The 25,977-nt window shown below is 40.0% G+C and overlaps 1 protein-coding gene across 3 annotated transcripts in view; it reads left to right on the forward strand.

Moving 5' to 3' along the window:
• Positions 1 to 25,977, forward strand: part of kcnip3b (Kv channel interacting protein 3b, calsenilin) — a 46,548-nt gene that overhangs the window by 19,371 nt on the left and 1,200 nt on the right. Inside the window, exons 3-8 of one of the 3 annotated variants that reach the window (XM_058637018.1) lie at positions 6,460 to 6,634; positions 23,789 to 23,913; positions 24,039 to 24,108; positions 25,140 to 25,318; positions 25,438 to 25,542; positions 25,658 to 25,720. In XM_058637018.1, the coding sequence (XP_058493001.1) occupies positions 6,460 to 6,634; positions 23,789 to 23,913; positions 24,039 to 24,108; positions 25,140 to 25,318; positions 25,438 to 25,542; positions 25,658 to 25,720 (717 nt within the window). Of the gene's footprint in view, positions 1 to 6,459; positions 6,635 to 16,480; positions 18,277 to 21,335; positions 22,327 to 23,788; positions 23,914 to 24,038; positions 24,109 to 25,139; positions 25,319 to 25,437; positions 25,543 to 25,657; positions 25,721 to 25,977 lie in introns of those variants that run through there. The other 2 variants (XM_058637020.1, XM_058637019.1) reach the window with 2 other exon arrangements.

The following is a 25,977-nucleotide window of genomic DNA, read 5'->3' on the forward strand; positions in this document are numbered from 1 at the left end:
ATAAAAGAAAGGAAATAACTTCTCATTAAGCAGACAGACCAAACAACCGTGTTGCCAACTTAATGACTCTGTTGCTATATTTTGCAGCGTTTAAAGCGACAAGCGACGTATCGAGCCAATTTCTGGCCTAATCTTAAATACTTTCCGAGAAGGAAATGTCCAGTTAGTTCTGCTACATGAGTGAGCTTCATCTAGCTGCATTTACTGCGGGTGGAGAGTCAGTCTGACTATAGACACACACACACACACACACACAGAGATACACTGTGACTGCACAGACAAGAACGAGCTGTGGATGTGGCAGTGCAGCCGACTGTGTGTGGAACAATCACTGAGCTGTATTGTTCTTTCAAAATAGTGATCTTGTGATATCTAGTACCCTTTCAGGCTGGCTTTAATTACTTTTTATTGAGAGTAGTCGGCAACACCGCCAAATAATCTCCAAACACAAGAAAAAGATGTAACGTGTTCTTGTCTACATGAAAACACCAGGGTGGCATTCAGAGATTTTCCCACTCTGGGGCCTGTTTGCAAAAAATACTGTTTCAGGTCTCAAATCAAAACACTGGTTCCATGTGGATGAAATACGATAAAATAAAATAAAAAAAACCTTCACATCCACCTTCGTTTCCATGTCTGAAGGAGTGGAATCGCAGGTTGTTCCTCCCTGCTGCTCAAATCTCTGTGGAATGTGCCACAAACGAATAAAACAACACTTTGGAGTTCAGGAACAAAGTGATAGCTAACACCGATGCTAATGAATGGCAAATGAATGCTTGCTGTAACATTGTGCTGGAAATGAAGTCAGGATTTGCAGACATGTTCAGAAATGTCCATGTTCACCCATGTGTTGCATGATCACTAATGCCCGTTGAAGCCAATATTGATAAAAACCTGGATGCTTTGCAAAGTCATTTGACCTGGGAGTGAATGCCATTTAAACACATTCCCACTGGTCAAAAACCTGGAATTGATTTGGGATTAAATTGGTTTGTGGTGGTGAGAGTGGGATATTATTCCTATCAGCACAACATGTCTTATGTGTAATCCTTTTCAAAGTTTATTGTTGTATAATATATACATGAGCATATTCGTATTCGGGTTATATTCTGGTTACACTGTCTACATTGAATGACTTACTTATAGAACTTGAACCTGTAAGTCATAGGTGTAATGATGACTGAAGGATGAATTATAAAGTTCCATTTTGCTTCCCTGGTTTCAGGGAGCATGTTGGTTCACAGTCACACAGAACCATTGTACATGTGATCACTATCACCTCGGCTAAAACATGTCAAAATGGCTGCTGTCCAAAAAGCCCATTATAAAACGTTGTGTGACAATTTATAAAGATAAACTGACTGAAACCAAAATAGGCAGAAATCCAGATTGTTTGGTAAAAAAGGAGCAATGGAACAAATGGTGGTTTCACAAAAACCAAACAAAATCAAGCCAAAGGCAAAACACAACTAAGGGGGCAGAGGCTGGCCGGCTTGCAGGAAAAAGAGGGAAAAAAACTGGCAATTAGAAAAAATATCAAAGGAACAAAAAACTAGAGGTAAGAGTCTTGGAGAATCACTGAAATAGGGTCGTTATCACACGGAGTAGACGTGACGCACTGGCGACTATGGATCCAGAAACCAAAATAGCAGAAGTTAACGAGGAGATGAGTTGCAGGTGAGTGGCTCAGAAGCTCCGCCAACCAGCCATCCTCCTGAAACAGAGGAAGCAGGACACAGTACACAGGAACACAGGAAACTAAGAACTTTAACAAAATAAAAGTCAGGAACTAACAACATGACACATTGAGCAGAAAGAGTCATAGAGTGGTGAAGGCAGAGACCACACTGACAAAGTTCTCTCAGATAGGAGGTTCTCCAGTGATTGCAACAAAAGACTCATGTACGCTCCTCCTCTTCCTCTTCCTCCTCCTCCTCCTTTCCAAAGTACCGTCAAGAAACTACAGTAGTCTTTACATACCAGAGAGGATGTGCATCAAGTTGCCTGTCAGCTGATGCTGTTCCTGTAGATAAAGATGTTACTTACTAGGCTGTTCTTGTTTGGTTTTTGTGGGTAGAGTCGTTCTTCTGTGTTTGCGTATAGAGCTTCTGCTTCAAAAGGTGAAACATACAGTATGGCGGGTTTGTTAAGTTTGTTAAGAGTTTGTTAAAGCATGACTGCTTTGAGTGAAGCATACTTATGAAAAGTAGATCTAATCCCTGACAATAAACCCTCGAGAAGGTTCTTTCTTCCTGACCACATCTAACACAGAAAGGTGAGAGACTAGGATTAATAACCTGTGTCAGGAAAGTGGATAGATATCTATTATCTAAAGTGTGTGTTTAAGTGTACAGGTAACACCACTGCTACATACGTGCCTCCACCTTTCTAATCTGTATTCATTTGACTCCGCTTTGCCACTGTTAATCTGTAAATAACTGGTAAAAGTACAATAGTTTCCATATTTTCTCTCCATTGGTCCTTAGGTTTGACCCTGTGTGTTTGTGGGAAGTACATCAGCCTTGCAGATGCACTCGCCAGCAAAGTGCTTTCATATCTTCATCTCCTCTATCTTGCAGCCCTCTGTACCCTGGCCGTCCTTTCCTCTTCTGCTCAGATAGGCCGCAATTCATTATGCTAATTGATTTCAGTTCTTCCAGGAATTCGAGTAGACCCCGTTCTCCTCACACCCTTTCCCCTCTGCTCTAATTTCCTCTCTTTCTGTCGTGAAGTAAAGGCTCTGCATGGTCAGACGCCCATGGGATCAAACAGTGTTCATCCTCTCTCATCCTTTGCATTCTTGTCCTCCCGACAGAGTAAACAGAGCCTCTGTTTATTCTGTGTTCACCTCTTTCATCTTCCTACTCACACTGTACGCTGTACACATGTATTCTGTGTGTGTGTGCGTGCGTGTGTGTGTGTTTTGCATAAGCCCAGCAGGAGCAGATTAAAAAGAGCTTGTTGGGACCGTGACAAAAAGCATTCTTGCTAAATAAAATAAAATCAGATTAAGCCGGTGTTTGCTATAAAATAAACTAAAGGATGCCGAGATTAGAAGGAAAGAAATTGCCAAATATATTGCGGCAAAAAAACTAATTTAAATGTCAAATTTATCAAGACCGATGAAAGAGGATAAACACTAAATATGAATGAGTTTAGGGGGATGGTCGAGCATAGTAAGAGACACAATGATGAATCTGAGCGGAGAATGAAAATGAACAAAAACCAGCCTTTTAATGACTCATTAGGCTATGTATTTAAGAATGTAACTGAACATAACATTAACATTTACCCTGATTTCTTGAAAAGCTGATGTAACACATTATATCACAGATATAATCACGTCATCTCATTTGTCTCCAGGACTAAAGATAGCTCGTATTTTTCATGTGTCCACTCAGTGTCAGTGGACGAGAGCCAAACCCTTTGAAATCCAACCTCACCCAAAGATATCACGGCCATATGTTGAGCGACTACAAAAGACTACATGATTATTTAATTGGCTAAAACAACTGAGGATGTGTGGGTGCATAATCAGACGAAGGCATCCAAGCGTTTCTAACACTTTACTACTGCAGCGATGACTTAATGATGATTTAAATGAAGACAAGAAGAAAATATACAAATCGTAACTCCAGCAGTAAAATGATGAACATCATGTGAAATCGATCCATTATTAATTGAAGCATCCACGATGTTGCTATCAGGTTCATTTGTGGAACTTACTCAATGTTTTCTTACTTAAACCCTAATGCTGCTTTACTTAAATCAAGTAGCCTTAAATTTCTCTCCAAAATGAACAACGTGGATATCGTTCTTCTGTTGTCTGTCTTGTTTTTGCGTGTTTTTGTGCTTATTATAACACAACACAGGCTCTGAGGAAAAGTACCTTTATACTGTCTTTATAACAGCGACAAAACAGGAACTGCAACGGGCACAGAAGTTGCCTGATGACCCTTTAATCAGTGTTCAACTCTATTTGAGATACTCTTATTAAATATGTTAAGTTCCCTTTGATCTTATTGATTTCGATTTAAAAACTGGCAATGTGTGTTTTTTCTGTTTGGAGGGGAGATGGCCCTAAAGGCACTAACGGAGAATTACAGTTGTGTTGTATCCTTGTCATATAACATCATGACGTTTGGAGGTAAAATAGTGTCAACAACCTTGTGTTTACTGTGTAGATCTAGTCTAAATGGAGACAACACCCATGCATTATGCACATCTTTAAAACATGTAGATCGGCCATTTTAAATCCACTCTGATCTTGTTTGTTATTACATGACTTTATGTTCTTGCACGTTAATAAAAAAAAATTAGACTGTGCTGAAGGCTTAGCAAAGAAAAGCTGCAGCTGTGGCAGACAAACATACTGTAAACCTCTGTCTTTATTTGAAAAGGATAAGTTATACATACTTAGATATGTTATAGGTAAAAGGTCTGGAGTCCAGATAAAGCTGTAGCTTTGGCTTTGTAGTATCTTTCCTTGTGTATCTTTTCCTATTCTACTTCCTGTTTTACTTTGTAATTTTGCTTCTTTCGTGTGTATTCTCCCTATTTACTTTCAGCCCTTCTCTGTTTCCTTCCTCGTGAATTCCCCTCATCTCTTCCTTCCTTCGTTACCTCCTCTCCCTTCTGTTGTTTGTGTTTGCCTTTGTTCATCAACAGTTTGTCGTGTTACCTTGTAATCAGTGTTTAATTGTTAACGTTAGTTTCAAGTTCTTGTGCGTATTAGCCAGGCTCTCCTGTTGTTTTTGTCTTATACGTGCTGATTCTGATACTTCTACATATTGTTGGGGGTGTTTTAAGTGTTTTGCATTAGCGTATGGATTGTTGTATTTCTCTTCTGTATTTTTGTTTTGTCTGAAGATGCAAAGTAAAAAGCGAGATGTTTCCCTTAGGAGTGATTTGAGAGAGACTGAATATTGGACTTGTAGTTAACAGGGTGTGAAAAAGCAAGACATCAAATGCACAATAATGTTCTTCGATCGCTGGAACCCTTTGCAAACAAGCTCATGTTAACACCTACACTCGAGGCTACTCTACACCACATGGAGAGTCTAATAAAAATGTAAAAAGTCTAATTCATTACTTAAGTTCACAGTAGCAGGAGCTGAAGAGTGAGCTCTGCAGCCTTCCCTGAATCTCTGCTGGACAGTAGAGGCCTGAGGCAACACTGGGGCTAAACACACACACACACACACACACACACACACTCTTATGCAAACACACACACACACACACACACACACACATATGCAAACACACACGCACACACACAGGTTTGCGCACCTATTTTTCTTCAGACACTGAAATGACTTCCATTCATTTGGACAGACTAAACAAAGCATTATTCCAAATATTAACCACAACAAGTTAATATCGAACACCCAACCTGAACCTGAAATGAGGTTCTGCCTCATTAAGACCAGGTATTGGTCTCCATGAGGACTACTGGTCCAGAGTTTATGCCAGAAAAGGTCAGAACGCACACACACTTAAACTATTTTAGCCCTAGACATACAATGCAGAGGGATATTATGAGTGTGTGTGTGTGTGTGTGTGTGTGTTTTCTCTATTACTTAGGGAAACAGATGGCACTAAGTGATCTGGGGGGACATGTCATCTCCTAATGACTCTTGTTTAAGTGTCCATCATGAGTCTGGCAGTGTTATCTGACTGTGATGCTGAGTAGTCACAGTACAGCAGAGCATTTCATGTAACGACCTGAGAGTGTGTCACAGCATTACAGCATTTAAGAAGGTCCTCGCAGTTGTCATGATTCCAGGACCTCTATCTCTGGTAATGATTATTGAGTTTAGTCTTTTTTTAATGGGTGTATTTGGTTTTCTTTTGATCAGTATTTCTGCTGTATGTTCATGTCCTTTATGTGTTTTCTGTACTTTGCCTCAGCGTCCTGTTTTACTTTCTGCCTTTGTATCATTTACCCCACTGGTAATAGTCTGCCCCACCGTAAAGTGTTTCACCTGTCAATTAATTACCCCTGCCTTACCTTGTACATCGATTGTAGTCTCTGTGCTCCGTGTCTTGGATGGATCATACGTTCAGTTTAGCTTCCTGTTCCACAGGTACTATGGTTTTACTGTTTATTTTTATCCTCTCTCACTGTATGCATTTTGATTTTCACAATCTCACAAGAAATCAACAGAAATTCAACAACTTCAAACTCATTTAGGATCAGAGGTAAACGTCCTAGGGTCATGACAGCTGCCTGATCACATTATAAAAGACTGATTGTTGCACTGAAGTTCAAGTATGCTTTTTAAAGGTGAAGCAACCCTCTGGTGATGAAACCTCATTATTTCCACAAACCTAAACTGAGCTGAACTATCTTTTAACAGAGGCTGCTCATATCATTCCAACCATATTTCATCCCTGTTTGTTTACTTTCCATATTGACCCTGAGCTCTCTTCTCCTCCACTGTCCTCCACACACAGGCAGATGGCAAGGTGGTCGATGGCAGCCTTCTGGGAGACGCTAATGGTGTGGAGCCTGCACCAGGAAGAGTGAAGGATTCAGCAAAGTGGCAGAAGCCACGGTTCTCCCGGAAAGCTCTGATGAAATGCTGCCTGGTCAAATGGATCATTGCCAGCACACAGCCACAGGACAAAGGTGAGCGGGAGGAGAGTCTGATGTGGAATGAGTGCTTTGTGCTGGCGAGACTAACAATGTGATGAAATGCATAATGAAATGTGATTAACAGTATTTGAATTGATCGGTGAATTGACCAGCTGGACCTCTCCTTGCCTCTTGAGGTCTCACTGGGTACAACTGACTCATTGTGCTGGGCAGCTGACCCCAGGGTCAAGTACCCAGAGATCATTTAGTTGAATACGCTCATTTATCAACCTCAACAGACCATTAATATTCTCTACACAGACATGCTGGAGTACTGCGATGCAGCCCACATATATATCCTTCGCCTCTGTGTCTCCAAAACAGCCTCTCATCATTTTTCACTTTCACAACCAAAACAAAACAAGTTCCAACTGGTCCATAAATGTTGGTACAGTTGATAGTTTTTTAAAGTGGCTTTATATAAGATAGGAATTATATTAAGTCAGGATGACCATGGCTTCACTAAGATCAGTGGTGCAGCCAGTATATTCACAAAATAAATGTTCATTTGCATTGCATTTATAAATAAATACATGGTGAGACAGTTATTTATGCATGGACACAGTGTTTGGGTTTGGGTGGAAAGAGTGCGTAATCAACCTTGTGTTTAATGTGTGGATCCAGTATAAAAGGGAAGAACATCCATGCATTACATGACAGTACACTTTACTACACATGATGTTTCATCTCGTTTGTTATTACAGGACTTTATGTTGAAAAAAGAAATTGAAGCTGTGCAGAAGGCTTAGCAAAGAAAAGTACATTCATTTGCACCTGTGATGCACTGCAGCTCCTCATAAACCAGTTTCTTTATTTGAAATAATACTCTGTAGGATAAGTCATACACACACATGTTACATAGGTAAAACCTCTGGAGCACAGATGTAGCTGTCTGCCAAAGGAACAGCTTTCCTTTAGCATTGTCTCTCATACGTCACAGACATTGTTTGTAGCGAGTGAAACTAGAGCTAAATATGTGCTGTAGTGTGATGTAGTATCATTTATTCTATTTAAATTGTCACTCTCTCTTATTCTCTTATCAGTCAATGTTGTAATGGAAACTGGTTCATAGGGCTTTCTAAAGGTTTGAAGCCAGCCAGCGTGTTGACCTGAACTGGTCTCGTTCATTGACTGTGTCAGTGCTCCACCCAGTGGTCCAGGTGTGACTGTGCAAAATTGATCTTTTGCCTGCAGGGAAACATGAAAACAGGTATCTTATGTTGGATCTGTAACTACTTCATACATAGTGAGGTCATAATCATGAGAAAATAAACATCACCTCAGAATCCACAGAAGTGTATATAAACCAGAAGAGGCAGTGTGTGTAATTATGACTTGTCTCTGAGGCCTGAGGTCAATTCAACCTCCTGCGAGAGACACTCTCTACTCTCACATTCTACTCGTTGTTGGAAGTGGAAGAACTGAAGATGTTGAGATTTTTGTTGGGAGTGACCAGGATGGACAGGATTAGACATGAACATGTTTGAGGGACAGCTCAGGTTGAACAGTTTGGAGATAAAGAAAGAGAGTCAAGAATGAGATGGTTTGGTCACGTGCAGAAGGAAGTGACGATATTGGACAAAGAATGTTGTGGTCTCAGGAGTGGGTGAGCAGATGGGTGGCAGAGATTAGATAATTATACACACATGCACACTTTGCATCAGGTGACCGTCCTTCTTGTCCCTTGGCTCTAGTGCTGTAGGAGCACTTTATTCTTTTTTCCCCCTTCAGTGTTTCACAGGCAGTTTTGTTCTCTGGCAGCCCCATGTGGTGACAACAGCAAACTGTTGAAGGTTTTACATGTTTAAATTATTTGACCAAAATCATTGTTGCCCACTACTCAGATAATTGGTCTGAACGTTGTGGAGATGCTGAGAAACATCTCTTGGAAGACACATTTTTTCAATCAATTTTCATGTGCTTGAAATTTTCTTGTACCCCAATTAAATCTACTCAGTCCTTTGTTTATATGTATTACACAAGTCTAATAGTTGCTGACAGTTTTTCCCTGCCACACGGTGGTGTAGTGGTTAGCACTCTCGCCTTGCAGCGAGAAGACCCGGGTTTGAGCCCCGGTTGGAACTGCATGGAGTTTGCATGTTCTCCCCGCGTGTGCGTGGGTTCTCTCCGGGTTCTCCGGCTTCCTCCCACAGTCCAAAAACATGCAATGTGGGGATAGGTAAATTGGACACTCTAAATTGACCATAGGAGTGAGTGTGAGAGTGCATGGTTGTTTGTCTCTAGCTGTGTGTGGCCCTGCGATGGACTGGCGAACTGTCCAGAGTGTACCCCGCCTATCGCCCGATGTAGCTGAGATTGGCACAGCACCCCCCGCGACCCTCTGGTGGAGGATAAAGCGGTAGATGATGACTGACTGACTGAACTTTTCCCGACATGCAGGTGATCAGTCTTTATCAGGTGCAGATCATCCTCTCTCTTACAAAACAGATGAAAGGGGTTGGTTTTTTTTGCAGTTCACACATAAGTACAGTTAGGAGGAAAAACTGTCATTGAAAAAGAAAGAGAAGCAGGGTGAGATTAGGAGCTATTTCATGAGTAGAGACTCAGCTTTGTTACTGAGCTCCACTTTAGAAAATGACCCAAGGCTGAAAATAGTGGAAGCACAGAAAGATAAGGAGGCGTGTGTCAGTCAGAGAGTTGGGATGGTGGTGACGACGTTTGTCTGGACAGAGCTGCTCTGGTTCACTTCACGGATGAGCAGAACTGCAGCTGAAGCCTGTGGAGAATGAAATATGCTTGCTCTGCAGGTCAGGGAGCACACTGATGATAATCTGACCTGTTGTGCAATTATAGTTTTTAAAATCAAGTCATTCATCAGTTTTATTGCTAGCTGATGGATTAATAATTTCCCCTCTGTTTGGTCTGGTTTAATAAAGAAAAAAGGAAAGGAGTTGTTTTTTTTAATCCCCACACCAGAATTTATGTACGTGGCAGTGTGGAAAATGCTTCATCCATTCACTGTCAACAACAAAAATATAATTCAACGTGTACATGAAAAAAAACCACATAATCATCACAGTAGTAGCAGAATGGGTGTAATCTTACATTTCTCTGGAAGATGGGGATTTGTTTGGGAGATATTATCTCCATAACTTAATATTTTTATCTCCAAACTTTTGAAAGCGCTGGCTCCAATCCTGATTCTGTTTGTGTGAGAGCATGTGAGGTCAACAGCAGTCTTTACACTTGACAAACTGAAACCTGTAAATATTTCTTAACACTTAAATAGGACACTCTAAATTGACCATAGGTGGTAGAGAATGGATGGATGGATGATGTTATAGTTCATTTTCTCTTGTGTGACTGAAAGTCTCTCTAACCCAGAATTTAGGAGATGTAAAATAATTTTCATGTGATATTAGAACATAACACAGAGAAATAATAAGGCCATATAATAGCGGAAAAGGAGATATGTGTGACTGTAATATGAAAAGTGTAATATGAGGAAGGAGGCGATATGGAAGCCAGACAAAGAAGCTGTCAAATACTCCTGCGACTCATATCTGCATGACTTCTGTGTGATGGAGGCGGTGAGATGAACTCGAGAGGGCGAGCGTGTCCCCATGACCATGCAGCATGGCGGCCTGGTGAAGGTTGAAACAGGAGGAGTGTTGTTGTGCGTCTCTGTAGTGAGTTGTGGTTTGGCAGGTTTGGTCATATGAAACAACACCAGCGACCAGAGAGATTCAGTTCACCTCCGTCCTCTGAGGCGACAAGGGTAGAGGAGGGAGAAACAAATGAAAGAGGAGAGAAGAAGAAAAGGTGGGAGGGAACATCACCTGTAAACAAACTGGAACACCAGGTTAGTGTGTTGTCTGAATGGACACAGGCGCCTGGACAGCAAATTCAAAAGAAGTTGAACAGTTTGTTGGTGCCTCAGCCAGCCCCTCCTGATTAATCCTCTCACCTTTGTGGGCCTTTTGGACCGGATTTGTCCTGAGACGCTATATTTCTCTGTGGTTTTTCACGCTGTATGGTGCTGGTGGTCAAAGGTTATATGATGAATACATGCAAGGCAGAGTGCGAAAGGGAGATGGCCAAGCTGCTGCGCTGCTTCTTTGGCTTCATCACTGGGACGCTTGCTCAAGGTATTTCCTTTTTTTTATTCTGTCTCGGCTTGAAAAAGGTTTTTCTCCTTCCTTTAGACATTTTATATTCAACAAACAGTTTCAATAAAATCAAATTCATTTTATTTTTATAGCACGAAATTATTGTAGGGCCCAGTCCTTACAATATTGTACTAAGAAAGAGAAAGGCAACTGTTTTTGACATCATACATATCATTTCTTGTATTTGCAGTGTATTGTTTGTTACTGAATCACTGCTGTAAATTACATTTATTTAATATATTGTCGAGATACCTGTACTTATATATTGTGTATTTATTTTTGTCATAACTTACATTTCAGGGGAAATATTTGACTTGTTACTCCACTACATTAATGCGTTGCTTTGCTGCTTCATCGAATAAGTGACCTAATAAACTTGGCTTATGGCTGGAAGAGTTGCTGCTGGCCCTGCTACCCTGAAAGGAGAAGAAGTATATACAGTAATAAATAGTTGGATAGACATGTAAGACATAAAATACATATATCAAATACAATGCAAAAGGCAGTGTCCACTTAGGGTCTGTCATCATGCAGTATTTTTTTTTTCCACCAGAGAGACATGTCCCCTCCAAACCTAATTCTATGTCTAATACTTTGAGGCTAAAGAAGTCAAATGATCATTTATCTTGAGTACTTAGAGAGTCAGTCAAAATAATACATGCATTTTTATATCAAGGTGAATGTTAGAACATGTCTTGTTTATCTTAGATTATTATTCTTAAATCGTACCAGAAGGAAGCTTCCATAATATGTGCTTTGGCAAATGTTTCTATCAAATGATTGATATTGTTGAAGTAAAAGAGACTTTGTTCATTTTCTGGTTTAATTATTACTATTATTGTTGTTTATTTGTATTGTTGCTTTATTCTTTTCACTGGTCCGTCCTTCTTGAGTTAGTCGGTTTGTCCTTTCCGCTCATCATTGATTAGACATACAGTATTAGATGTCTATCCTCTGTCCTCCTCCTATCATCCAACACATTGTTTCATCAGACCATCGTCAGCTGAATCAGCACGATGTCCTTCCCTCATCTGTCTTCACTGACTTATCATGTCCAATATAGACACCTCAGGACACCTCAGGGTGGAGCGTTAACTTGTCCTCGGAAAAGATAGGACCTGATGATGATGAATGTTCTCTGCACAGGAAGAACTGTCCTCTGTTGCTTCCTGCTTTGTTCAGATTTGATAATGTGTAGATTTCCAGGGGCCAATGGTCCTTTTAGACCCTTTTTTTTTTTTTTTACAAACAAATTCTCTCATTTTTAAATGGCAACGTAACCAAATATAAGACACTCAAGAGTGAACAAATGAAACAATTCTGCCTTTCTTTCACATCTGGAGTCAGATATCATAATAACATAATAATAAAACAAGAGGTGACACGTGATTGAGGCCGATTTTCTGCCCCAGTCCCTTCTGGGCCTTAAATAATAAATAAATAAATAATAATAATAAAATAATACAGTCTCCACTGATCCATTTGCTAAACCTAATTCTGTCTTAGCCGTGAAGAGGGACATGAGAAACACATGTTCAGACATGTTTGGATGTTGGAAAGAGAAACGAGATGATTAAAAACCCAACTTGGGCAAAGGGAGAGGAGAAAGGTCCCTGTTTTAATTACACAGCTAAGGGTGTGAGGGCTTTGAACTTGTGTGGCTGAGGAGATTTTCTCTTGTGGAAGTTACGTGTTTGCATTGAACTGGAACACATTCAGCAGTTGAGTGGGTGAGTGGAGAAAAAGCTGAAAGACCAGTGTTAAAGTTCTGCAGTGATGGCAAAGAGGAAGCTAATTAAAGATGAATTTAGAGAGGGCAGTTTTCATCTTCAGTTTTTATCCTAAGTCCCTGGAGCAGGTTGTTCGGAAAGAGGCATTAAAAAGATATGGAGTGTGGATGTAATGTGAAGAAATCATCAGAGGTTTCAGTCCTGTGGCTCGCTGTTTTCTCAGCTCACTGCTCTGTGTGTACAGACACTCACAGGGATAAAAGGCTTCACTTCTTGCAATCTAATACTTCTTTGTAGCTTTTTTTTCATTTCTTACTATTAATCAAGTATTTTCTGTGAAACACAGAAAGTGAGGATGTGACAAACCGCAGAATATCTACCATATTGTTTTGCAGCTGAGCTGCGATTTGATCCATTTTCTCATGTTTCAATTCCTTGTCTTCCCACGTGCATAGTACTCGTGAATGAATGTGAGCCTTGCTATATTGCTTAGTGCACAGTGCCCTCTAGTGGTCAGAGGGGACAATCATACATGCCTACAGAGGAAAAAAGAATATGCATTTCCTGGAATTCAACAACAGGAATTCCACAGTTCAGATGCCAAATATATTCAGTTTATCGTCACATAAGATGAAGATAATGAGAAAATGTTCATATTCAAGAGGATGGAAGTCACTGATCATTTAGTTAATTGACATAACGGTTGCAGTAGTAGAGAATTCAACCAACTTTCAGCAAACTAGAGCATCACTGTGTACCTGCTGCCCTTCTGACAATACATTAGTTTAATGGCAGTTATGCCAACCAACTTGTTTTCTTTTCATAAATCAGCAATAGCAAAACAGCATAAATGAAGTATTTACAGACAATAAAAAGAAAGTGTTACTGGATGATGATATGCAACACAATGATCTAACATTTTTCATCATATTTTGTGATTTATTTATTTTTTTGCACCTTAAAGTTTTTTTAAGACCGTGTGATTGTGATTACACTGCCATGTGATGAGAATAATATTTTTCTTGTATTTTGACAATAATATTTCTAATAAGAAAACAGAAGAAGTTTTTGATTGACATCTTGTTAAAATCCTACAATAATCCATTGCACACCTGTGCAATAATCATGCCTTTTTATGTCTCACCTGTCGGGTGGATGACTAATACTGACTATTAAAATGTTTAATTTTTTGCTGAGTGTATTTTAGTGGAAAAAAGCAAACTGGAGCGTCATAACGTAAACATTTCCCCAAAATGAATTTGTTATTATGTGATTGTCTCAAGTGAAATAATGGAGGGGTTTCTAGAATCATACAGGACGAGGCGTGAAAGACAAAGTTCAAGTAAAAGAGACATGACATGACCCTGACAGACAAGAGGAAGGGAGTCAGACAGACAGACAGACAGACAGACAGACAGACAGACAGAAAAACAAATGTGGAGGTGTGGCATGTGTGTGTGTGTGATGTGAAAGGTCAGATCCTCTTCAGGCCTGTTTGGGCTCTTCCTCCTTTTTCATCTCTCTTACTGTGACGTGGTGTCAAAAAAAATCTCAAACAGATTTACAAATGTGGCCTTTGACAAAAGCATGTGCGCACGCACGCACACACACACACGCTCACCTGACACAGTGACAAACCTTTGCTTTTGTCAGTACCTGAGATTCCGTCTTTCAAACAGCTCCTGTTTCTAACCCTGATCTCAGATGTATAGTGCCAGGAATCATAGCATCATTTAAATCATTCATTTAGCATTGATCTGCATGACTGAGCCTCAACATTTAGTCTTTTTAAGTTTGCATCTCGTCTTGTTAGACCTCCCTGGATCTCTTGCATGGTCGAAAGTATCTCGGTGCAGCTTGTTAGGAGCCGTGTTGTTGTTGGTGTTGTTGTTGGTGTTGTGGTGTTGGTCGTAGTCCATCTGCATAATGGGAGCTGTGATGGCCGCTTTCTCTGTGGAGGCCAGGAGGCGCCTCTCTCGGCCCAGTTGCCTCGCTCACTGCGGCCACAGTGCAGCCAGGTACCATCGCTCAGGTAGGAATTGACATGACTTTACCTCCACATTATCATCTGTCATCACATCATTCACTATTTCACCCCATCACTCTTTTGGTTCTCTCTAATTTTTCCACACTTGCTTTCTCTAATGAATGTGTGTGGGACAAGAGCTCAGACGTGTTGCATATCTTGATATAATAACAATGTCATGTTATGTGTAATCAATTGTAACCTTAATCATCTGTATTAGAACACCTTGATTGTTATGGATTTAAAGTACTAGTATTTGATCCTACAACCATAAGCCACACTGCAGTTCTTCACAACTTAAATACTTACTTAGATCACTGTGATTCTGCTAACATGCATTTCTAATTACACATTTTGAATTTCACCAATTCAGCGAACAGTAAAACACTTAATATAAACATGTGAAAATAGTCATTACATGATTTTACAACATTCGAGAGGTTTTAATGGTCTTGACTTTTACACTTACATCCTCTTCCTTTGACTGTGGTGAAGATCGAGGTGATGTTTGCTGATGTGTCTGACTGTGAGGAAACAGTCTGGGTCCTCTCCCCCCAATTACTGACTGTTGTGTCAGCAGGCAGCATCAAGTATACCTTTTAAAAACCTGTTAGTGTCCTAATGGCTTACACACACACACACACACACACACACACACACACGGACCACACCAGCTCACTACACTAAAGCATCAAAGAGAAAAAAAAGCCTCTAATGCACATTACTGAAGTAAAGCACAAAGATAGCTACTGTACAGGCATGGCATGTTGTGTGGGATGAGTGAGTGAATACCAGTCACTTGATCGACTCTCCACCACAAAGTGGAAACTGAAATGCAGATTTAAACTTTAGGGTGACTGATCGAACAGTAGACAATTTATTTTTTAGCTATTTTTTACTTCGTTTTTTTCTTAGGGTTAGGGTTAACCCAAAGAAAGAGGAGACAATGGGGTTTGCTCCAGTGCTGTCACCACATAAGATATTGATCTCTCTCATGCTGGCCTCCCATTTATGTCTCCTATCTCCTATCTCTCACACACACACACACACACACACACACACACACTGGTTTCCATGACTTCAGAGGACAGTCTAAACACTGCATTATCCCTAACCTTAATCTTAACCTTAACCTAACCTCAGCCTAATTTAGTAATTTACCTTATGGGGACTTGATTTTAGGAAGACAAGTCCCCATACTGAGACTGTGTAAACAGATGTAGGTCCCCACAACATAAGGAATACCAGGTACACACACACACACACACACACACACACACACACACAATCATTCTCCTCTTATCTAGATGCATTAGCAAGTGCAGAGTCATCAGTTACACTAAAACCACACCACACTTTCTCTCAATCTCTACACACTTAGACGCACACACTAATAAAAATTTTCCATGTAATCTGTGGCAAACTGACACATATTCCCGGAAGTTTGGTAGAATCATGGATGGATCACTAAGTGCAAGTCCAAGGCCCGGACACAGCAACTTGTTTGACGCAACATTTCAGACGATCACACTAAAACAACCACAAAAGACGAAATATGAAGCAAAACACGGAGGAAAATCAGAATGCCTTTCATACAGACTGAGACGCAATCTGGAACCCTGAAATAAGGTACAATGACTTCTATAAGATCTTAATTTAATACAAATATGAGCAATGTGGAATAACTGCATAAAAAGGAAAGAGTGCAACTATTAAAAATATAAAATAACTGTAGAAGATGAAAAATAGTGATCATGGGATGAGAAATGATAGGATACAAAACTGTCTCTCAGTCTGGGATTCTCCTTCTAATGTTGTAAAAGGGGGCGGTCCATATACATGTCTCTATCTCTGTAAGATATTCAGAGTTTGTGGAGAAATTACAGATATTTTTTTTAATGTTTTAGTAACAATAAAAGGAACATATTTTGAGTAAACCCATCTCTGGATGCAGAGGGAAGAGACAAAGAGACAATGCGGTGGACGTGGTCGTGAAGGAAGGTCGCAGTTTGTTGTGGAGAGAGAAAGCTGAGCAGAGGGGGAGAGAAAGTCTGTGGTCGGCCAAAGTTATGGAATGACGGAAGGGATGAAGGGAGGAGAAGAAAGAGGAGGAGGAGGTGGCAAGCTCCGGGGTGCAAAAGCAAATCAGATGGACAGACGAAGAAAAAGGAGGAGTGTGGTGGATTAAGGAGAGCCCAAAAGAAGATCAAGATGGGTGGAAGGTTTCAGTTTGACAGCGCACTTTGTTTTTAAAACCTCAGGTGGTTCAATACGGACGGAGTGAGTGAAAGGAGTAAAAGTTGCAACTCGAAGCCGCAACAGATAAATTCAGGGATTGATGGAGAAGTATATGTGGAGGAGGTAGATTCAGTAGGGAGGAGGTTTCATTCCCCGCAGCTCCTCTCACTTTCTCAGGATTTCCCTCCCTGGACACTGCTGCTTTCGCTGTTGTTGCTGCTCTAAGTGCATTTTCTACTGGGCCACACTCTTCCATATCTGGACCTGGACTTGGACAAACAGTGAAGGGCTCTGTATTCGGCAAGGAAACAACTTGAGCATAACTAAGTCCGCCCTGAAAGGTTTGGTGGACCAAAGGATTACTGACTGTCAAAATGGGTCATTTGGCTGATTTGAAGCATCAAAAGTCCAATAAGTAATTTTATTTTTTTGATTATATGAACAGTTTAGATTTTAGATGACTTGCTTTTCACTTGGCATGAAAACCTGCTTTGTGTGTCTTGACAGAAGGATGTTTCAGATGATCACTAAATCTTTATTATTGTTATAATGATTCATATTGTAGATATTAAGACAGACTAGATAGCCAAGTTTTCCTCAGTTTGCAGATAAACAGTATCTTTTTTTTGTCTTTTTAGAGCTGAGGTTTCACTAATGACTTGTGTGGTTGGCTCACATAATGTTTTGCAATTTGAAGACATGGAAAATGAGAAGACCTGAGTATTGTGATGTTCTGTTCTCCGGTGTTCTGTATTTTGTTAAGCTACGTGCCTTCACCTGGTGCCTCTCCCACCTAATGGGAGGAAAAATATGAACATGGGCATCAAGGCTTTGCCAAATTATTTGCTTTACCCCGATGACATTTTGTATTTAAAACCAAGATGTGATTTATGAGCATAAACTATGAGGCGAGGAGTCATAATAGCTGTTTGGATTAAGAGGATGAGATGTAACTTGTGTCTTGGCCAGTCTGAGCTCCTGAGTGTGTGTGCAGGAGGAAAGTTTGGAAAGTGACTCTAAACGTCTCCTTTAATGCATTGTAATAAATGGCTCGGGACACAACCCCCATTTTCCCTCATGGGTCCAGAGAAGACAGTTTTCCATATATGTCGACTTCCACATATTTTCCACTTCAGCATCAGTGTTGACATTAACGCAGCCTTCATCCATCTCACTGGCCTGATTCTCATGCTTCACCCTGGGCCTGGAAACAAACCCATGCAGTCACTCGCCAACCAGACTGATTGCTGACACATCTTGTTTCATCCCCTGTTGAAAACAACGCTTGTTATTGACTGGCCTGGCCCAGCACTGCTCAGGCCGGCCCAGGTTCCATCGTCTCTTCCCGAGGCCAGGCATTCTCGTGAAGACTTGGCCCAAAGTGGGCTTCCACCTGTTCTGCAGTCATGGGGATCCAGGGCATGGAGCTGTTTGCCATCGGAGTGGTCATCATCCTTTTCATGGCAGTTCTCAAGCAGTTTGGCATTTTGGAGCCCATGTCCTCGTTTGAAGGTAAGGGCCCACTTGAGGCCCCTCTACTGGCTAACAGGTACATGCTACTATAATCTATGTACTTAATATCACTTCTGAGTGCACTGATCAATTAGCATGTGTCCTGGGTGTGTCTCCTGGGACCACATGAGGTTAGACCTGGCTTCAACCAGATGTTCATCCACACAGCTATCCTTTGTTGCTTGCAAGAGCAAAGTTATGTGTTTAAGGACTCTGACTGTACAGTGTGTGTCTGTGAATTGGCCCATGTGACAGATAGAGAGCATGAGCAAAAGTTTGGAGGAACTAATTGATTCAAAGTACGACTCACGCTGCTGTAACATGACACAAGATTTTAACCATTACAATTAAAACAACATAAAGCATTTTATTTCACAATGAAACTGCAGCAGGTCAGAGAACATCAGCTGATAAAAATAATGTGTCCACATACATCCCTTAAACAGAATGTGGTTTTTGTGATCAGATCATCATTGGGTGCATTCAGACCTATACTTGGAGCTGTTAAATTGTGATTGCTGCAGTGGGCTCTGAAACTGCCTCCCCAATTCTCAGACTATATCACTTGTTTTTTAGCGTGTTTATAAAACACTAAAATCAACTTACTGGACTCTTTTTTGGAATACAACGATGCAATGAATTGTTGACCAGTTGAAGGGTATGGGATCGTTGTTCAGGCTGGAGGACTTGTTGTATGTTAGACATTGGAGATTCTGACAGTATGATGACCTCAAGCAAAAATATCACAGTGCCACAATATCGCAATTAAAGCTCTACAAATCTCATCTTATTAACACACACAACTTGACTGATTTCCGCTCTTTTGATGAGTCTTTGATAAAAAAAAACTTTTGTCAAAAAACAGTTATCAGTATGTCGTTACAAAATCATTAAAAACCAAATTGTGAAAATATTAAGTATATAAAGGATACCAGAAGATGTTAATGATGTTCACAACATCTATTTATTTAAATATTAAGTCTACCTTAAAAAACTGGACCTTTTTTGTATTTTGTCAACTTGTATATTTAGATTATCCTTGAGATTTAAACTTCAAACACATAGTCCATTTTATTTGGTATCCTGTTACGATGCTGTCCCCCAGGACACAGATGTGGCAATAACCAAACATATTGTTCTTTTTTAACAATAGATATAAGAACTGATGGAAATGAGTTATTCTGAGCCATAATAATGGATTGGAAATGTAACCTGTCTATTGTGTATATATACATAAATGTGCATTCTTGTTGTAAAAAGTTTTAAAAATTGTTGATGACAGTGACCATGACATCACAAAGCCATAGGTTTGAGCCCATCTTTCCTCCAGGTTGTCTCCTCTGTGTTTGGCCTTCTGTCCACTCACTATGTCATTAAATAAGACTTCCTTTAAACACACAAACAAAAATTTGGAAAACATTACATTTGTTTTACTGTAATTTTTTTTCTCTACATACATTATTAATTATAGACTGTCAGCAAATCTATGTATGGCATCAGAGTGGAAAAATGTTAATGGGATGTTCTATTGTGCCTACTAAGGGAAATACCATAAAGCATTGATGGGCCAACAGACTGTGTACATTTGGGACTGTAAAGAAGACATCAGATACTGCTCTTTGAATGATGCAGTTCCCTTTGATTAGAGTTTTGGGCTGAAGGCCAACCAGTCAGAGTGGCCTGCAGTCAGTGTGCCAAGTCAGTTACAGTGGGAAGGCTCCAGTCGGCACATTAGTGCTTTGCAGATGGCTCGGCATCATAAGTAATAAATTCAACAAAAACACCAGTAATGCCCTTCCATAATTTATCACTCCTCTCAATGTCTTCAATCTGCAGTTCTTCCAATATTTCCCCTGCCTTTTCCTCCTTCTCCTCCCACTGTGGCAGGGTCTACACCCTGGTTTAGCATTACTGCACATCAATTATACATGCAGTATTGAACAGGCTTTCTCTGAGGCCGCCTAAATATGGAGCCTGGAGTACTCCTCCAGGACCCTGAAGGACACTCACTGCCCCTCAGTAGCCTGAGAATTTCTCCTCATATGTCTTCATCCTCCTCCTGCCACTTCATTACGTCCTCATGTCCCAGTGGGACTAATTTACCAACAGCACTGTTATTAACTCACCTGCAGCTCTTCATTATCTTTATCATGTGGAACTATTTGAGAATGTCCAGTTAGCCTGATCAGCACACACACACACACACACTCTCTCTCTCTATCTATCTATCTATCTATCTATCTATCTATCTAAAACAAAAAGCAATGCAGCTACACAACCATCAGATGGCAGTATGGTCAAATATACAGTATAACATTTGGCACAGTGAGAGGGAGACAAATCTTAAATAAATACGTTAGTAAAGAACTATTAAATATTGAATAAGTAAATGCAGTATGATGATGGAAAAGGCTGTTTATTAATTTCTTCATTACATTTTATATATCGACACGACACATTCATCTTCATAGATTAGGGCCCTCCTTTAGGTGTCGTCGCAAACACAGTGCCGCACCTGTTTGACTGACTTAAAGTGCATAATTTGATTAAATGGACAAATAATCCTCTGATCAGATAAAGCTCTTAATCCCCTGTGTGAGAGTCTGTGACTCTGTCTGTGTAGATGGGTGTGTCAGTGTGTACCCGTGTTTGAACTTGTGTGTCTGAAGCCGAGTTAAATCTGTTGCAAAATGAAATTGTCGGCCTTGGCTTGTTGTTTTAGTCTGGTCCTTTCTGCTCTGATGTCGATTTTGGGTTGAGTCCAGCCTGAGGCTATTTTGGGATGACATCAATGCCTGAGCTAGCCTTGTCTTAAGAGATGTATGAGCTCTCAGATACCAATATCTGATATTTTTACTCCACATTTGACTCTCGTGCAGGATATTTTAGTGAGGAACATCAATAATCTGTACACTAACTGAGGGTGAGGAAGGATATTAATAGTTTCACTTTTTCATCTGTTGTTTCCATGTCTGTCTGTCTGTCTGTGTCAGTCTGTCTGTCTGTCTGACTGACTGACTTACCTATACATCTATACGTCTATAAACTGAGAGCGTGATACGAGTTGTGAACAAGTGTCACAGGACCTGAGGGAGCATTTGTTCTCCGTTTCATGTTATTACAGGACTATGATAATGTGACAGGATTCCACTGAGTTCATCTTAAATCTGTGTTACTGGCCCCATGAGAGACGGAGAGCAGAGCAGTTAGAAAGTGGATCACAGAGACGACTGGGAAATTGGATTCAGGACACCTGTTGACCTATGACACCGCCCTCTCTTATTCTTTAAAATTAAAAAGTCACATTTATCAACAATGGTTTGAACTCTGTTTCAGTCCTGTCCATTTTAAAGTGTTGTGTTAAATGCTTTGATATTTAGTTTAGTTAGAAATGGGAAGGTGTGTGGCTTTCTGCATTTTCTTCAGGATTTCTAATTGTCAGAAGATAAGCGGTGAGAGGGAGGGAGCAAGTCAATCACTCAGTCACTGCTCTGCGGATGGATGTCGGATGTTGTGTTGGTCCTTTCTTCGTTTGCTTGGATTAATGAGGTCCAGTTTTCTCAAGGATTTCTCTCTCTCTTTCTTTCTCTCTCTCTCTCTCGCTCTCTCTCTCCTATGAAGTACTTTTACAGCAATAATCGGAACTACTTGGCCTTCATAAAAGAACATCAGAACCTGCTCGTCATCCTAGGGAATATCTGAAAACTTCTATTAGAACAAGAGCGGACAACAAAAAAAGAGTAAAAGGAGAACTTAAGACGGCAGGAGGAAAAGTGTCTGACAAAGATGAATGATGCGTGAGTGACGATGTTTCAGACACAAGAAGAAAGGACCAGAGGAAAGGACTAAAAGATGTGTAGAGGTGTATGAGAAGTCCAATAATGTAGGAGAAGAGGGGAAACAGGACCGTGGAAGAAAAGATAGAAGAAGAGGGGAAGATGAGCGTAAGGTGGGAGACTGAGGGACTCCAGACAGTTGGCATCGTCTGCCTGGTGATAATGTTCCTCAAACTGATGCACCTGCTGGGCCTCATCGACATCACTGAGACCGGTAAACAGTCTGTGAGAGGGGCAGTGAGGAGGCTGGAAATAAGTGTTTCGCTATAATCCACGTGTAGATATCTGTGGATGATCTGGATCATAATAAATCATGGCAGGAGTACACAGATAAGGCTAGGATGACAAGTATATAAGGTATTTTTGATTTGTCTATCTTGGATTCAAATGCAAAAACATAAACAAGTGAAATTGTATCTATTTATTTCAAAAATGAGGTTTTGATTTTGTGACTGATATTTCACATGCAGAGCATTGTCTGTAATTATATCTCTCAATGTGCATACACTGTGGAATAGTGGTGACGGTAAGAAGTGACCTCAAGCACTTTAAACTTTAAATTGTTTGATTTTACTGGTTATGATAATGTGTGTCACTATAGATTATGTCAGCCAATGTTGAGTCTGCACTGTTGTGTAGTTGTGTTAGTTATGATAAAAGGCAACAATGCAAAAATAAAGTACTAAGTGTCCATTTTCTTCAGTAATGACCTTTTAATTTAAGCTCAAACTATAGTTTGGTTAGAGTTGAGTGCTTAAATACGTTTGATTTGATACATAGCCAAACTTTCTGAATGAGAGAGAGAACCCATGTTGTGATTAACAATCTAATTAAACATACAAGTGAATCACATACAATCCTAACTTGCGTTTTTGTTGTTGTTTTTTTATTCATGTTTCACTGTCATGTATATATCACTGCTCTGTTTTATCTTTTTTTCAGTCTTATCCACTGGCTCACCCAGTGCTCCTCATATATTTGTCTGATCTGACAATTGACTTTTTATCTTTGTTTTGTGTTTCTGTTTTTCCTTCCTCTTACTATCACTATCCCATCGTGCTCCATTTACTCTCTTTCACTCTACCTTGGTGTCATCACCCCTCCTTCTCTTCTGTTCTCTCGGTCTAAAGATGGTGAGTATGGGAACAGCACAAACCCAGACTATACTATGGGTTAACAACCCTTCTTTTTTTCCTTTTGCCCCTTTTTTGAATGTCTTCTTTTTCCCAGTTGTGCAGTGCTTTCTCTTAATGTGTATGAATCAATCATGCTGCTAGGACACTTAATTGTGCATTTCTTATGAGTTTTGAAAAGTGTCTATGACTGATTTTCTCAAATTCATATCCTCTGTGAAGGATTTTTTTTTTTTTAAATAACAAAACTGGGCTTGTTTGGTGACTTTTCCACCATAAACAACATCCTCTTCTTTTTTTAACTCCCTCATTTGCCTGCCCCTTTGCAGTTTTTTTGTTGTTAAATCTCTCTGATACACCTTTTCCCACCTCCTTCGCCTCCCGTTGAACGTTTGATTCCCCCCTCCCCGAATGTTGACCTGCATCTACGCACTCAGTCTGCCCCATCCTCCCTCTTTTTCTCCTCATCTTTCCCTCTCTACATCACCTCTTTCTCTTTCTTCTCTCTCTTCCTGTCTGTCTCTCTGTCTCTCTCTCCCACAGACAGCAGCGACAGTGATTTGGAGCTGTCGACGGTGCGTCACCAGCCGGAAGGGCTGGACCAGCTACAGGCTCAGACCAAGTTCACCAGGAAGGAGCTTCAGTCTCTCTATCGGGGCTTTAAGAATGTATGTCCCCATTATATATACTGTATGTACAGTATATATATATATATATATATATATGTCTCATTATAATGCTTTACTTCAATGATCCTAATATATATCTTTTTTCCCCTCCTCCTCCTAAGCAGGAGTGTCCCAGTGGGCTGGTTGATGAGGAGACGTTCAAGTCAATCTATTCTCAGTTCTTTCCCCAAGGAGGTAAGCTGTTTAAACAATCTCTCCCCTGGTTCGGCCTCATAATGGAAAATGTGTGAAAGTTATAAGAAGATTTAAAGAAAAAAGGGAATGTTATGTATTTTACATCAGTCACAAAATCCTGTACATTTAACTATAGTGAAATTCTTTTGAATGCAGAAGTATTTTCAGTGAAAGTATTGAAAGTAAAACAATTCTGAGTAACCCACTCAGATGCTGCTGGCACAGCAATCAGCAGCAACTAAGTGTTAACCCTTTAACACCGAGCGCATCACCGGCGACACGTTTGCACAAGTGCACTTTACATTGCAGTACTTACACGACAGTTTGTGCTATATAATTCCAACTGTTTCTGAAAGGAAACGGAGTGTCTTCAGTGTCTTTGTCATCTGAGGAGAGAGTTGGAAAAAAACACCTAAGTTTACCTGACCTGTTTTTGCACATTGGAACAAAGACTCAAACAAATTTTTTTAAATATGCTTTATACTGTTCAAATTAACTTGCAGTATTGTAAATAACTGCTAGATATTGGATGTTATTCTGGAAAAATGGGCAAAAGCACTTACTTACACAACATTTTCTGACCCTTTCATGGTTAAAATTAGCAACATAAAAGTCCAGATGGACATTTTGAGGGTTAAGTGTTAAAGGGTGAAGTGTTAAGTTCCCAGGGACACATTGGCACGTACAGCAGAGCCTGAAATCAAACCCCAACCTTCCACTTGGAAGATGACTCAGTATTCCTGTGATTCATAGCTGATGAGTAGCTAATTTCAACTACTATTATGTTAAGTTTGTAGCATTACAAAAGATATCATAAACTTTTTTTTATTTTTACCTCAGCCCAGGGATTTTATGCTCGGCCATAGATTTGGTAGTGATTTGGGCTCTCATACAGTTTTAGGATGTTTTTTTAAAGCTATTGTTAACACAGGGGAGTAAATTGACACTGTGAGAGACTGAGTGGCCTTGACAGTACAGCATTGTACTGTAGTCCAAATCCATGACAATGAAGCTGATTCTTTTGTCTGCAGATGCAACCACCTATGCTCACTTCCTGTTCAACGCGTTTGACATGGACAGGAATGGTTCAATCAACTTCGAGGACTTTGTCATTGGCCTGTCCGTGTTGCTCAGAGGTTCAGTCACTGAGAAGCTCAACTGGGCTTTTAACCTCTATGACATTAACAAGGATGGCTACATCACCAAAGAGGTACTGTAAAGAACAGGCACATAAATCATTAACCAAAATGAAAGAATGGATTAGAGATGTGTGTACATTTGAAAAACAACTTGTTCAGTCTTACTTCACCTTGCTTCTGTCCTCTTCAGGAGATGCTGGCAATTATGAAATCGATCTATGACATGATGGGGAGATACACCTATCCCTGTGTGCGAGATGATGCACCCTCTGAACATGTGGACAAGTTCTTCCAGGTTCTGAGTGCACACAAATAAAAACACACAAAAAAAACACACAAAAAACAACTGTAGAGAGTTACAAAATGTTCTTGCTAATGTGTGTTTCCTTTCTGTTTTCTTTTCCCCACAGAAAATGGATAAAAATCGAGATGGAGTTGTGACAATTGAGGAGTTCATTGAGACCTGTCAGAAGGTAACTCATATTATATGTACTCTCACACAAACAGATGGCCAATAATAATACTGATAAAAATTCGCAGTTCACACAAAACTCCACTCATGACAACTCTGTGCTGTAAAAAACAAGTTGTAAAAGGTTTAAAATGTTGCCTAAACTATCCATTTATGTTGTTATGGCCAGTAATATAATATAATATAATATAATATAATATGAGATAATATAATATACTATGACATGATATAATATACTATGATATGATATAATATAAT

Source organism: Solea solea, chromosome 8 (assembly GCF_958295425.1).
Source record: "Solea solea chromosome 8, fSolSol10.1, whole genome shotgun sequence".
NCBI classification, from domain to species: domain Eukaryota; kingdom Metazoa; phylum Chordata; class Actinopteri; order Pleuronectiformes; family Soleidae; genus Solea; species Solea solea.